At 33.0% G+C, this 15864-nt stretch overlaps 1 protein-coding gene across 1 annotated transcript; it reads right to left on the bottom strand.

Moving 5' to 3' along the window:
• Positions 1–13665: 13665 nt before the first annotated feature.
• LOC133302960 (uncharacterized) lies at positions 13666–14649 on the bottom strand. Its single transcript, XM_061502779.1, has one exon. It carries the CDS (start codon positions 14647–14649, stop codon positions 13666–13668), a length of 984 nt encoding a protein of 327 aa, XP_061358763.1.
• Positions 14650–15864: the final 1215 nt, after the last annotated feature.

Below are 15864 nucleotides of genomic sequence, written 5' to 3'. Positions count from 1 at the left end.
AGGACTTGACTCGGGTAACATGAGGAGGAGTTTTGTGGGTATCACAAAATCTGTTAGCATTACAAAATTTTGAAAATTTTAGAGTAAAACTTCGGAAGGTCATAACTTTTGACTCGGGTGTCCGAATCATGTGCTTTTTTTTATTTCACATAATTTTTCAAGAGCTATGCGTTCGAAAAAATTTTGTAGGAAATTTTTTGAACATTTACTGGAGTACATGCCCATATACTTGAGTATATTGCGTGGAACAAAAATACTCGAGTATCTAGGCCATATACTCGAGTACAAATTCATTACACTTGATTTACTTGAGTATAAAGTCTTGTACTCGAGTATATTGCGTAATCAACGGTCAAACAGGGACAGACAGGTAAAATATTTTGATACAGGAGCAAAGTGATATTTTTTATATAATTAAGGGCCCAATTGTCAAATAGACCTAATTTAAGTTTCAAGAAATTAATCAAGGTATTGTATGAATTATGGATTAGATAAACCAGCAAGGTAATTAAAAGCATCACGGATCCCTTAAGATGTTTTTATTATTCTCGAATTAGGTCTATGTTATTTATTAATTATTTTGATAAATAAACATAACCAATCAAAAAAATAGCAAAAAAGTTAAATATCAAAATGAAAAATATTAACAATACATTTTTAATACTATTTATTATTAGATAATTTAGGTTTATGTTTTATTTTGTGAGACTCATATAAAATTTATTTAATAATATAAAGTGTATTAAAAAATGTGATATAAATATGCTGTTAACTTTTAATATAATGAAAAAGTATTTCTCTTGTCATATGAGATAAAGTTATTTTTTACAATCTCAAAATGACATCATTTTATGATTTTAGCAGAAAAAAAATGAAAGGCATTTTGAATATTTTGTTTCTGTGAATTTAATTAAAATGTCTTGTATTTTTTTCTTAAATTCCAAAATAATATCATTTTAAGATTTGTAATAGATAATTTTATATGTTGTGAAAGGAGAAATATTAAATCATATTATAATAGATACATTTTCTTCCAAATTTAAAAAAAAAAATGTAAGTTGAAAACAATAACGATAGTACAAATAAAAGAAAAGGACCACAAAAATTTTATTTTTAATGTTTTCAATGTTTATAAATAATGTTATCATAATTTAAAGCAAAACAAAAGTGGGTGGGGGACAGTGTAGATGTAAAATTAGTTAGGCGTCGGAGCAGTAGTTGATGGGGAGACATACAGGTAACACTCACATCATTGTGGTGGTCTTTGCTATTTTCTTCGAACCATAAAAAGGAAAAAAAAAAAAAAGGTTGGAGACTTCAAAATGTTTACCAGTTATCTCTTCGTGTTGATCTTATTAAACTGTGGATTGTGCCCTCTCAGTTCGTACAATGACCCAGGTGTAGCCAATCAATGTAGTGCAAAACTAGTTTATATGTCATTATCTCCTTTCTTTTTCAGCCATTGCATCCCCATATCATACCAAAGAAAAATAATAATTTAAAACACGCCACATTAATCTCAATGTCAGTTAAGAACTGACCAATGACACAAATAAATTAAAAGATTGGTACTCTGGATCTTACAACTTAGCTTATAAAGTTGAATTACATGTAAGTGCGTGGTTAAAACTTGTTTATTTTCTTGTTATAAAAAAAAACTTATTTATTTTCTTATCTCGTTTCCATCTTCCTCTTCTCCATAGACACGGGAAATTTTTTGTATACAACTCGGTACTTCTTTTTATTTAAAAAGGAATTTTTTTTTCGACTTTAACACATTTTTTTTTTTTTTTTGTCATAATTCCCTCCATATTGCAAAAATTTCCCTGTTATGATAAAGATAGAGTACTGTAGGTTTTCTCCCATAGGCAGCCTCATATGAACTATAATTATTAGGAGTTGCTTGTGGTAACTCCCCAGTAACCCAATTGATATTAAAAAAATTAAAACTTTTTAAGGATATAATTTGCTCCATTGTTCAAATTGAGTATTTTTGTTTTTATCATTTCATATTATTCTTTTTGAGCTTTACGCGATAGTAAAGGAATTTTTTAAGAAAGCACTTTTTCTAGGAGTTTCATATATGTTGAAGGAATTTATCAAGGGACAAGATGAGCTTACATCGGTATAAGAATAATAAATTTTATAATCAATCTTAATTGTTTATTTTCATTCATTAAACGACGGAAATTAATTGAATTATTCTCATTAATTATTTATTAATTTTCAATAAATTATAATTGTCAGATATCAAAAATCAACCGCTAAGATTGACTGTAAAATTTATTATTTTTATACCAGTATAAAAAAATCCTGACCCATTTATTAAACAATAACAGCGCATTTATATATAATTTTTTAAACTACATATTGAAAAAGAATTGCATAGTTTTATGACACTTCCATTTGGTGGACAATATTCAATAAGAATCTACAAGATAAGATGAAGACATAAGAGTAAGAAATCATATTAGTATGATAAGCTCATATTCCATCATGTGTTTTGTATATATAAGATGGGATTATATTTTCTTATGCAATAAGAGATATTTATCTCATGTTGCACTCACAATTTTATGTGGGTCCCATTGCACGAGAAAAGAGGGAAATTTTTTTGAAGTGGGACCCATATCTTTTTGAGTGTGTAGGAGAGATTTGTTGTCTCATGTGACATGAGATTAATATTTCCCATATAAGATAAGTAGTCTTATAGGATAATATTATCTTATGCAATGTTTGAGGCGAATAGACAAAAATACCCATTTTAACATAATTTCATATAACTTTATAAAATTGATTTTTGAACTTTTTTCTTAACTTATTTACTCTTTAGGTAGTGTTTGGTTGGGGAGAAATTTTATAATACTAGAGAAATGTAAATACTAGGGATCTGGAGGAAAAGTGAGTAAAAGTGAGTTAGATAGGAAAGTTTTAAAAAAGTTGTTTGGTTGGGCAAAATTTTACGAGGAAAATTGAATTAAATTTCTGAATGTGTGTTTGGTTGAAGATAAAATATTGATGGGAAAATTTAATGAAATTACGAAACTATCCTCGTAAAACAACCTTGGTTTTATTGATTGTCCCAATCATTAAGAGTTCATCACTGCCATATGGACCATTGAACTAGAAGATGGCAGGAACTTTTTTTCCCAATTGAGGGAAGACAACATTCCCTATTAGAATATAGAGAAAAGACGCCTCTGTTTCACAAAAAATATACATGGATTAGAGGTGTTTGTGATAAGAATCGCAAGGGTAAACTTGTCTGTGATTAAAAACTTTTTCATTTATCCAGTTTTGAATAGCAATTCCACATCTTCAAAGGGGTTTCTCAACAGTGCACTTCTCTAATTTTTGGTCTCTTCCTCCTTTGCTAGCCATCTGGTTTAGATGGGAAAATCAAGTGAAAACCTTCAACCAAACATGGTAATAACAGATACCCACATGCAGTTACCCATCAAAATTTTCACTTCTCCCAAACCAAACACCACCTTAGTTCTTATTTTAAATTATTAAAAAAAATTAATTAAAATATATTAAAACACGTTAATAACTTACAAATGGCTTGTTGGCAGCTGGTGGTAGCAATGGCCAATAACGAAGATGACGGTAAGAGTGGATAGCTAGTGGCAACAGTGACCTGTGACAATTATGGGGGCTAGTCGATGGCGGTGGTAATGGTTAGTGGTGGCAATGGGTAGCTTATGGTTATGGCTGGTTGTAACGCTCGACCGCTTGTAGGATCAATGAATGTCCCCACAAATCAACATAAAACTTTCAGCATGCTTTGTCTTCACTCACACACTTTCTAAGAAACTTACCAGGAGATCACCCATCCCAGAATTGCTACAAGTCAAGCACGTTTAATTATGGAGTTCTTAAGTTATCGGCTACCGAAAAGTAGATGCATCTTGTTAGTATAGGTAGTACATATTAATTCCTTTAAGTCATCCTCAACTGTACAATCCCATACCTGCACAGACTTTGGATCTTTCTTATTCGGGTGTTGATTCGATTCATTAATATACCCCTCTCGCTGGAAGCCTGCCAGGAGTCACTTCTTGTCTATGCATCTCTTGTGCACCGGCGATCACTCCTCGTCCTCGTCAGCGCCTAGGATGTTACACTGGTGGCAATAATGGTGGCTGATTGATGGCTGGTGGTGGTAGTGGGTGGTAGAGGTGGCCGGTGGCAAGGTCTAACTCACACGTGCCAACCAAAATTCGTAGGAAATAGCAAATGGCTACATTTGAGATGAGAGATGTGACATTTGCTATTATACGGTGTTCATTCATAACCCTTGTCCTTCTTTAGTCTAACTTATCTTGTCGCAGACATAATAAAATAAGCTAATAGAAAAAACTTATTATATCTTGTTAGCTCACCTAACAATATATAAAAATACAATATAACAACCTATTTCGACTTCATTTTCCACCTTCTCAATCTTTTATGGGAAATCTATTTCTTGTGTTGCTACAAAAAAAATATTCTTATGTCAAATAGTATAACTATGTACTACGTATTTTGGAGAGTATATAGTTATAATATTAAAATTATTTTTTCTCTCTCTTCAAAAGTTGTCTACTAACGTAGAGGAGAAAAATAATTTTCTTATTATAACTATGTACTCACCGGAATACATAATTATAATGAATGACATAAAAATAATTTTTTTGCAACAACATAAAAAAAAGAGCATGTTTTATTTATGCTCTTCATTAGCATTGTCCACCACTTTTATTTATGAGGTTTGTTTTTCTCATGTTGTATGAGAAAACAAACTCTTCTTACACACACCATAAAAAGGTGTGTCATTCTTTTTTTTATTTTTAATTTTTTTAAATAGGTGAATCTCACACTTAATATATCTATGACATGAGATTAGAATTTTCCTACAACGATTTATTTTTCCTTCTTATTAGTGCTCTCATTTTGACTTTCCTTCTCTTTAAGCGATTCATCAATATTATCCACTACTATTTTGACATGTGAACCTACAAAAATTCGTCGGAAGTCTATTTACATCCCTACACGAGAATAGAGATTGATTTCAATAGAAAAAATCGAATTTTACAATATGGATATTTGTAAAGTTGGCGTGGCTGATGGGGCCCACCAAGCGCATAAACATTTTTTATTATAAATTTCTTTTGACGCAATGTAAAATGTGAGTTTGACTTGACTAACGCATAACCAAACACGACATTAATCTCTTTCTTTAGTTCTCTCGGCGGACCAGCCATATGCCACTTATGCTGACTCTGTGAACAATAGAGATTTTTTGAGATTTTAATTTATCAATTTAATATTTTATTCACGGTATTTATTTATGTTACACCGATATCGACACAGGACACGAGATATGTCACGACATTATATTTCGACACGTTAATTCAAAAAAATATTAGATTTCGACACTTTATGACACGTTTTGATATTAAATAATATTTTTAATTTATGTAATGTATATTATATTTAATATTTAATAATTTAACAAAAAAGTGAAGCTAAACTTATAATGCCAATCAATTTTGCAAAAAAAAAAAAACCGAAGATATCCTAAATATGTATATTAAATAGAATAAAATGGTAATCATAATTCAATGAATCTAATAGTTGGTACTAAAAAAGCAACGCAACACAACATCTTAATCCTTTTTTGAATCTCTGCAATATGTGTTGGAGTGTCGGAGAGCGTCATAGTATCGGGGAGTGTTAGGAAGTGTCAGACACGACACATCAGAATTTTTGAAGTGTCGGTGCTTCATAGGTATTTATCAATGGAAGTCATTTAGTGATGTGAGGGGGACCCAGCGTCACTGAGTGCTGCTACCCTCCCCCACGTCACTCACATTCTTTTTTCTTTTTCAATTGAGTGACGCCCCTTCCATTGGGGCACTCACAGGATTGTGCCAAGTGGCACAATCTCGTTAGTCTAGTTACCATAAAACTTCGGAAAGTCATAACTTTTGACTCAGATATTCATATCAGATGATTTTTTTTTATTTTACATAACTTTTTCGATATCTATGCAATGACATCTCATTTGACATATTTTATCTCTCACAAAATTTGTCATTATTATATTGTCAATTCAAATTATTTTTGTTTAATTAATATATGAAAAAAATATTTATCAGCCACATGGTTTTTTCCCCAAAATGTATATCTTGTATTATTTTTTTCAAATCCTAAAATAATATCATTTTAAGGTTGTAAACGATAATTTCATTTTCTATAAGAAGCAAAAAACAAATCCTTAATATATATTTCAGAAAAATTGAACATCAATATTCACGCAACTACGGAATTACTAGTTGTTTTTTGAATTAGTATATAATGACGACTTTATAATTTTGTTACGGACCTTACATTGGCTCTTCACAAACCTTTTGTCCATTCCATCACAACAAGACAAGAATGATGCATCTCGCCCATTGTGCAGATCCACCAAAATCAAAAACCTCATATTCATTTCTCACCTACTTCGACAAGCTGGCCATCCCTCCTAGCCACCATATAACAACAAAGATCTTCATTTTCAAATTAAGGATCTTGAACAAGTATACTACTATTTCATACATTCATCTCTTACACATTCAAACTTGCCACCCCCTCTTGCTCATATGCACGGAGGAGCTGCTTGCTATTAATATCTAATCTTTGTCCATGAAACCTAAATCACAACCTCTCACTATGTCTTGGAACATTTGCCTGAATATTTAGGTATGTTTTTAATCTCACGCATTTTATCTAATTTATGCACTGACATAAGCATCGAAATATCTGCAGAGAGATGCATCACCCCTCTTACCCAAACGCATGGAAAAGCTGCTTGCAATTATCATTTAATCTCCGTCCATAGAAGCTCCAATACAACCTCTCAATGTTTTAAAGTGCTACATATCTTTAAACAAAGGCAAGGATTTTTTTTAAGGGAGAGGAAAATTTATGTGTTTTGATACGGTGATTTGTTCCTTTTGTATTAGAATATTAAAGGGAAAAATTACTCTTAAACAATATAAGAGTAATTTTATTTTCAATAGATCCATAAAAATCATGACATTCTTTTTTTTTTCTTTTAAATGGTGGACCTCACCACATATATGTCTATAACATGAGAGATCTTTTCTCATGTGACATGAGATTAGATGAACCTTTTTTGATAATATTTTTCTCATTTAACATAAGAGAAGAAATCTCCTCTCCAACTTAAAAAAAAATAAGACTCACACACTAAAGAAAAAAAAAAATGCTGATATATGTTTCTATCTATGTGTGACATAAGATAACTTTTTTCTACAATTAGAGAAAATAAAACAAAATTTATACTAAAACTGAGCACTTTACCTTTCTTTCTTCCTCTCCTAATCTTTAGGGGGTGGTTTGGGAAATTACTCTCTTTCGACATAAACAAATCAGTCCACGTGTTGATCACATGCAATCTCACGTCCTTTTAAGCAATTGACAGAGTATGTTTAGCACTAAACTATTTGTGAATGGGGAGAAGTATAAAAAGAACCCTATGGCATAAATATTTTATAAAAAAGCAGAAATTGCCTACAGAAAACAAATTATCCAAGTTGATTCTATTGCGACGAAAATTGTGCCAATGCCATATATAAAAGGAGTAGTAGGTAAAACAAAGGGAATGGGAGAGCGAAAGAGAATGTAATGGCAGGAGGATTTTTTTTATTTTACTGCGATTCTTTGGTTGGGTAAATAAAAATGCATCATTTGGTACAGGTTTTTTAAAATTTTTCGAGAATCTGATTTTTCCGGAATTTTATTTTGTGTATATTTTTTTTTGAAAAAACCATCCAGGAATACCATTCAAAAGGTGGTATTCTAGGATTTTTATGGCAAGAGAAAATTTAATACAACTAAACATAGTATCAAGAAAATTAACCCAATATTTTCGGGAATATGTTAGTCTACCAAACAACTTTTTGATAACATTCCCAGAAAACTTATTTTCTCATTATATTCCTGGAAATCGTGATTCCCGGATAAAAAAAAATTTCTCCTCTACCAAACGCCCCCTTATTGTTTCTTATATTGTATGGGATAAATTATTTCATACAACATAAAAAAATAGATAAAATGTATTCAGAAAAAAAAATGAATTTTATCTATTTTTTATATATTATATGAGATAAATTATTTAATATAATATAAAAAATAATATTCGATTTCTTTATTCCAATGGGAGTCATGTGAATGTGAAAATAAAAGTAGAATAATAACAACAATGTCAACGGGCAACTCTTCGGTTGCACCACTTTTCGAACTCGAAAGCTTCGTACCTTTTAATGCCACTGTCTACAACTGAAAATTTGGGTGAAATCAAAACCTCTTTCCTTTTAAAGTACTGTACAAATATTTATGCTCCTTTCTGTCTTACTCATTTGTAATTGTGAAGTACGGTTAAGATTTTTGTTTTGGGTTAGAACAGTTAGATTCCGTTTTACAGAGTGTGCAAGACAAAATTCTTATTTTTTAAATTTAAGAAATAATAATTCAAAGGCTTTAATCTTTTTACTGAATATAGATAAATTATTTATATTAATTCTAAAATGACATCGTTTTATATTGAAAAAAAAAAAAAAAAAAAAAAAAGACTATTATAACCCTAAAATTATAATTACAAAAATACCTTAATTTCCTATGTCATTTTGAGCTATTTATATTGATCGTAGAAAATGTGAACCCTAATTCAAAATTACGTTTGATTGAACTGAAATTTTTTTCTGTTTAAAGTATAAACCAGTAATTTAGGAAGATTTTTTTAAAAAAATATTTTTTATACTTCTTTATTTCTGCATATAAAAATAAAAAAAAATTCTCAAACAAAGTCAAAAAATAGAATAATTGTCATCCACATTTCAAATTACTGGCGTGGCATCAAAGTGTTGCTAATGAAGATTGTGATACAGAATTTTTTTTCCGTAAAAAAAGCTATACAATTAGTTATTGGAGTTTTTTTTGTTGATAAATATATATAAGTTTGTTAATTAATGTAAAATTGGAACTTTGGTCTTGTTGCATTCCCCGCGAAGTTTAATATACAAATGGAGCTTGTTATTGTCGAACTTTCATGAGCAAATAAATAAACGTATACAGAAATCTAAGAGTAGTGATTTTTTTGTGTAATGGAAATATGTCTGTTTTCCTCAACGGGAAAAAGTATATATTGAACAGTAATTTTATGATGCAGAGATATGAATCTAAATTTAATAGGAGAGTCATCACAAATAAATCTCAAGTGGTTGAGAATTAAGGGGAAGTGTTTCCGATGGTGGCTTTGTGTAATAGTATTTCAGCAAAGTAATAATATAAATATGTATGCAAAATATAACAGAATAAGACTATATATAGGTGGAGAAAATTATCTAATAATGAGCGACAGAATAAGTCGTAATCATTTTGTCCTTGTAGCCCCATTAAGTATAGACAAGTATTCTCACCTAATGTATGTGTATGTTTGATGAATGAAATTCAAAGTAACGAGATTGTAATTATTTCACTTTAGACATGTAGAATATGAGTATGACCATTTATATTGTTCTTACCGGCTGATCTAATAACTAGACCAGTTCAAAAACAAGTAGTTTGTCACTAATTAAAATTAAACTTTCAATCGAATTTTAAAAATTGGATTCTCCAAATTTTTTATTTATATTTGATATGTCTTTTAGAATTCTAATTTTCAATGCTAATTCTAAACAATTTAAAAATACGTAATTAATAACCTTAAATCATACATGTGTAAGCAACAAAATTAGTGACTTCATAAATTTATTGGCGCAAAGGACATATAGCTCATTCCCTTGTCCCTGAGCATAGCCCAATTCTGCACTATGCAACCGCATGACAGATAAAGAGAGTAAAGGTTTTTTTTTTTTTTTTTTTGTCATGATATATTTTTACAGATTTTATCATAATATTAATCTTTTTTATATTTTTTTTCTTTAATGTTTTTGTTTCAACAACATTAAATCTCTTTAATGGTGTTGATAAGCCGCACCAAAAAGATTTAATGATGACAAACTCACAATATCAAATGAAAAAAGAGAGACATCAAAATGCACTGACATGTATGCGTTTTTGAACTTCGATATGTATTAAGAATGAAACTTTGATTGAAAGATTAAAAATGAAAAGATACAACCAAATGAACTTCTTCCTAGTATATATAACCAAAGAAGAAAAGCGACTCAACAAGAAACTAACTAAAGAGAAGCTCACTCAGCAAACTAACTCTAACTAATCTAAAAACAGAAAACTAACTCTAGTTACAACAGATAAGTTAACAAATTAGAATCCACGTGTGAAACTTAAATTAGTTAAGTCATCCTTCTTCCTTGCATTGTATCTGCACTTTGGATTGTTGCTGTCTTCAACGATGGATGTTATCAGCCTCCCGCAAGCTGGACTGTGCAAATCAGAAAGACCCAGTCGAGAAATGAGTTGAATAAAGGGAGATGGATGGAGAACCTTTGTGAAAGCATCAGCCAACTGTGCAGAAGATGAAATGGGAAGAAGATGAAGCAGGCCAACTTGGATTTTCTCTCAAGTGATGTAGCAATCAAGTTCAATGTGTTTTGAACGTTCATGGAATGTGGGATTATGAGCCAAGTAAATGGTGGATCGGTTATCACAATAGACAGATGATGGGCGAGTAAATGGAACCTGTAAATCAAGAAGCAAATATTTTAACCATTGGATTTCACAAGTGAGTGCTGCAAGAGCACGATACTCTGCTTCAGATGAGGATCGTGAAACCGTCCTTTGCTTTTTAGACTTCCACGAAATCAAAGCAGAACCAAGAAATGTACAGAAGCCAGTGACTGATCGTCTGGTATCTGGGCAACAAGCCCAATTGAAATCAGCAAAACCACTCAATAATAAGTCATTTTTGGTAGGAAAGTAAAGGCCCTTAGCAGGTGCACCTTTGAGATACTTCAATATACGTGTGGCTGCATTAAGATGAACATCGATGGGACAAGAAATAAACTGGCTCAACTGTTGAATAGAGAAGCTGATATCGGGTCTTGTTGTAGTGAGGTATAGTAATCTCCCCACTAAACGTCTACAAGGACCTGCATCCTCTAGACATGTCCCACCAGTGCGTGACAATTTTATAGAGGCATCCATTGGAGTTGAAATGGGCTCAGTGGCTAAGAGTCCACTTTCAGATAAAAGATCTAATGTATACTTGTGCTGATTCACATATATTCCTTCTTTGGAATGAGCAATCTCTAATCCAAGAAAGAATCGAAGTGTTCCTAGATCTTTGATTTTGAATTCAGCATCCAAAAACTTCTTAACCCGATGTATTTCAGTCATATTATCCCCTGCAAGGACAATGTCATCTACATAGATGAGTAATGTTGTGAAGCTAGATGTCTTATGTAAAAGGAAAAGACTATGATCTGCTGAGGATTGAACATATCCCAGGGAAGCAAGGGCAGTGGTTAAACGAGAATACCATTTCCTACTGGCCTGTTTAAGACCATATAGGGATTTTTGTAGCTTACACACCTTTTTGGAACCCGAAACCTGATAACTTAAATCACCGTGGAGGAATGAATTATTCACATCTAATTGTTCCAAGAACCAATTTTTAGCTGCTGCTATGGCAATCAATACACGCACAGTTGTCATCTTTGCCACTGGACTATAAGTGTCAAAAAAATCTACACCCTCCATTTGAGTATAGCCCTTGGCAACCAAACGGTCCCTATACCTTTCAATGGTTCCATCAGAATGGAACTTGATTTTATAGACCCACTTGCACCCTATAATGCGTTTTCCAGGTGGGAGATCAACCATACTACAGGTTTTTTTTTCTTCAAGAGCATCAATTTCATTTTGCATGGCCTGTCTCCAATGTTAATATTTTGAGGCTTGGGCATAAGACTTTGGTTCACTGTGGGATGTTACACTGAGACAAAAATGCTTGTACATAGGAGAACAACAGTTATATGAAATAACATCAGATAATGGGTATTCAATTTTGAGAGAAGGTTTAGGATTACCTGAACAATGTTGATTTGATGATGTTGTAGAAGATAGACTATAATGATAATCCCTTAGGTAGGTTGGAAGTCTTCTGATACGGGTGGATTGTCGTGGAGGATTTGAATGTTGCTGGGGAATAGGTGAAGGAACATCCAATTCATGGGGAATGATTTGGTTATTGGGTAGGTTATTTTCTAGTGTGGGGAAATTTAATGGTATGGTTTCATCATACACTGCTGGTGAACTTGGTTGGGAAATGGGAGGATTTTTATTTATGGTATTGTTGAGTAAGAAGGGGAAATTTTGTTCAAAGAAGATCACATTTCTGGAAATGAAAATGGATCGGGATATTAAATCAAGAAGGAGATATCCTTTGATGCCTTCAGTATAGCCAAAAATATTGCCTTTTGAGCCTTTGCAGAGAACTTTGTCCGATGAGATGCATTGGTGGATGCATAGCACAAACAACCAAACACCTTAAGATGAGTGAGTGGTGTTGGTTGATGATAAAGCAATTCATATGGACTCCTATCCTTTAATAATGGAGTGACAATTTGATTGATCAAGTATGCAGCATGTATTACTACATAAGACCAGTACAACAATGGTATTTTACTCTGAAAAATGAGGGATCTTGCTACATTAAGAGAGTGCCGGTGCTTTCTTTCTACTACACTGTTCTGTTGAGGAGTTTCAACACAACTCCTTTAATGCAAGATGCCTTTTGATTTATAAAACTCCTCCATAACAAACTCAGGTCCTTTATCACTTCTAATGACTTTGACGTTGGCCTGAAACTAATTTTGCATTAGAATTACAAAATTTTGAAGATTACTGCGAGCTTCTGCCTTTGTTTTCATAAGTAGAACCCAAGTAAACCGTGTGCAATCATCTACAATGGTTAGGAAATATCTGTGACCATGAACATAAGGTACCCCATAGGGTCCCCATATATCTACATGCAGCATTTCAAGAACTTTTTCACTTTTAGTATTACTGATTGGAAAGGACAAACGCTTCTGCTTAGCATACTAACAAGCATCACAAGGTGATACGTGTACATTTGGAATAAAGGGAAAATGTAAGGAAATCTGCTTCAAAGTATTTTGAGATACATGTCCTAGCCTACGATGCCAAAGTAAAGATGCATCAGTAGAACTAGGTACATTATTATTGCAGAAAGGAATTCTAAGTAAATGGGAATGTTGGGCTGAATGGACAAATTTTTTGTTTGGTGTATGATGGGATATAGTTTGATGAGAGGTCTTGATCATGTATAGTCCATCTACTGCTTCAGCCAAACCAATCATCGTTCTGGTGTGGACCTGTTTGATGAAGCAAAGGAATTATGAAATATGAGATAACATGGAACATCTTTGGTAAGCTTTGTAACAGATATGAGGTTAACTTTGAAATTAGGAACATAAATAACATTTTGCAAAATTAGATGAGAAGAGATGTGTATTGTTCCCGAAAATGATGCTAAGCATTGTGATCCATCAGGCAAGGAAATGGAAATTGGAGAAATGTTGTGAAGATTGACAAAAACAGATCGAATAGAACATACATGATCTGTGGCCCCTGTGTCTAATAGCCATTGAAAAGATTTGTTACCTGAAGTATTGAGAGAATTAACACTCAAAGCAGATGTCTGAACAAGATTTGACGAAGAAACTTAGTATCTGCATTAATTTTTGATGAACTCAGCGCATTTAACAATGCTTCATATTGCTCATGAGACATTGAGATCCCTTTATCTTTGAAATCCTTCGAATCTGGTGTTAAATTTTCTACACCAGCATTCAAGGAAATGCAGTTTGTTGCATTTTTGAATTTGAAACCAGGAGGGAATCCATGCTTTCTATAGCATGTATCAACAATGTGGTTCTGCTTCCCACAAAAAGTGCACAATCTACCAGATCCACGTCCTTGACCATAAGTTCCACGATCTCTTCCTCCTTGTGTGGAATTTCCACGACCTCTTCCTCCTTGTGTGAAATTTCCACGACCTCTTCCTTTATCAGAATTATTGAAGAAAGTCCTGGATTCAATTGTCATATCAGGCTGTCCTTCCATCAACATTTGCCTTTCTTGTTGAACTATCATAGAAAATACTCGATTGATATTCGGCAAGGGATCCAGTAACATGATTTGGGATCTAACATGAGAATACTGTTCATTCAATCCTTTCAAGAACCTTATAACATGATCTGTTTCTCTGTATTGCCTCATTTGCTGATATCCACCACACAAGCATCGATTGTCACATTTACAGCTAGGAAGAGGCTTTAAATTGTCTAATTCATCCCACATGATTTTCACATCAGTAAAGAAATCACTTACTAATCTTTCTCCTTGTTGCATCTTGTAGATATCCTCTTGCAAGTCTAAAACACGAAAAATATCAGACTGTTGAAATCTATCTCTGAGATCTATCCATGCATCTTGAGCCTTATCGATCCAGAGTATTGACTTCGCAATAGAATCATTAATGGAACGATGAATCCATGCGAGCACAATAGTGTTACATCTTTGCCATGCGCTGAACGAATGATCTTCAATTGGAGGAGGTTGAATGCTTCCATCCACAAATCCTAGTTTGTTTTTGGAAAGCAATGCCATCATCATAGCTCTTGGGTGCTATGGTAGTTTCTTCCATCAAGCACTAGACTCACCAATACCAGCGCTGGACTTTCATTAGAATGGAGGAAAAGAGGATTTCTTGGATTTGTGAGGAAATCTAGAAGAACAACATGATTTGCCATAATTGTTTGATCGCAAGTTACATCGAAAAATGGTAGCACCAGAGCTTAATGCTCTGATACCATATTAAGAATGAAACTTTGATTGAAAGATTAAAAATGAAAAGATACAACCAAATGAACTTCTTCCTGGTATATATAACCAAAGAAGAAAAGCTGACTCAGCAAGAAACTAACTAAAGAGAAGCTGATTCAGCAAACTAACTCTAACTAATCTAAAAATAGAAAACTAACTCTAGTTACAAAAGATAAGTTAACAAACTAGAATCCACGTGTGAAACATAAATTAGTTAAATCATCCTTCTTCCTTGCATTGTATCTAGGGTTGTCAAAATAGGCTGAGCCCGCCGGGCTGGCCCGCCCTGCCCGCCAAACGGGGCGGGTAGGCTGAGTTTTTCAACCCACCAGCCCGCCAGCCCATCAAGATCAGCCCGTCACGGGGCGGGCTAGCCCGACAAGCCCTTTTTTTTTAGGTTACCCAATTATTATGTAGCTTCGTGCCTTAGATTTCTCTGCATGCAAGTGGCTTTTTCGAATTGTTGTGGACAACTCATACAACACTTTGTTACTTGTTTTGTTACTCTGTTTTACCCAGATATGATTTTTATTATTATTATTTTTGGATTGAAAGATGCATATTTATATGCAGATTATTAAACACTGGTCTTCTTGGTTTCATATGCACATTAGGATTTTATGCAGATTTTTTTATGTGTTTTTATGCAGAATTTAATTTTTTGTATTTAACTTTTATGATTTTTTTTATTTTAGGTGGGTTGGCCCTAGCCCGTCAGCCCACTCATAAAACGGGCCGGGTTGCTCAATTCAACCTATTTTGTCAAAACGGGCCGGGGCGGGCCAGTGGCGGGACGGCCTGTATTCCCAGCCCTAATTATATCTGCACCTTTGGATCGTTGCTGTCTTCAACAATGGATGTTATCAATCTGTCGACATTTAACTAACATCAACAAATCTTTTCATACTTTTAAAGCGTGTGTCGGTCTAACTGGGTTGAAACGAGTTAAGTTTTGGTCTAAATAGATCATATTTATACAAAATGTTTTGAGTTTTGAGT

This window comes from Gastrolobium bilobum, unplaced genomic scaffold, assembly GCF_033153095.1.
Source record: "Gastrolobium bilobum isolate Gb01-03AN ecotype WA unplaced genomic scaffold, APGP_CSIRO_Gbil_v1 utg6923, whole genome shotgun sequence".
NCBI classification, from domain to species: domain Eukaryota; kingdom Viridiplantae; phylum Streptophyta; class Magnoliopsida; order Fabales; family Fabaceae; genus Gastrolobium; species Gastrolobium bilobum.
The sequence above is the reverse complement of the archived record's forward strand: the minus strand, read 5'-3'. Positions and strand labels throughout refer to the sequence as shown.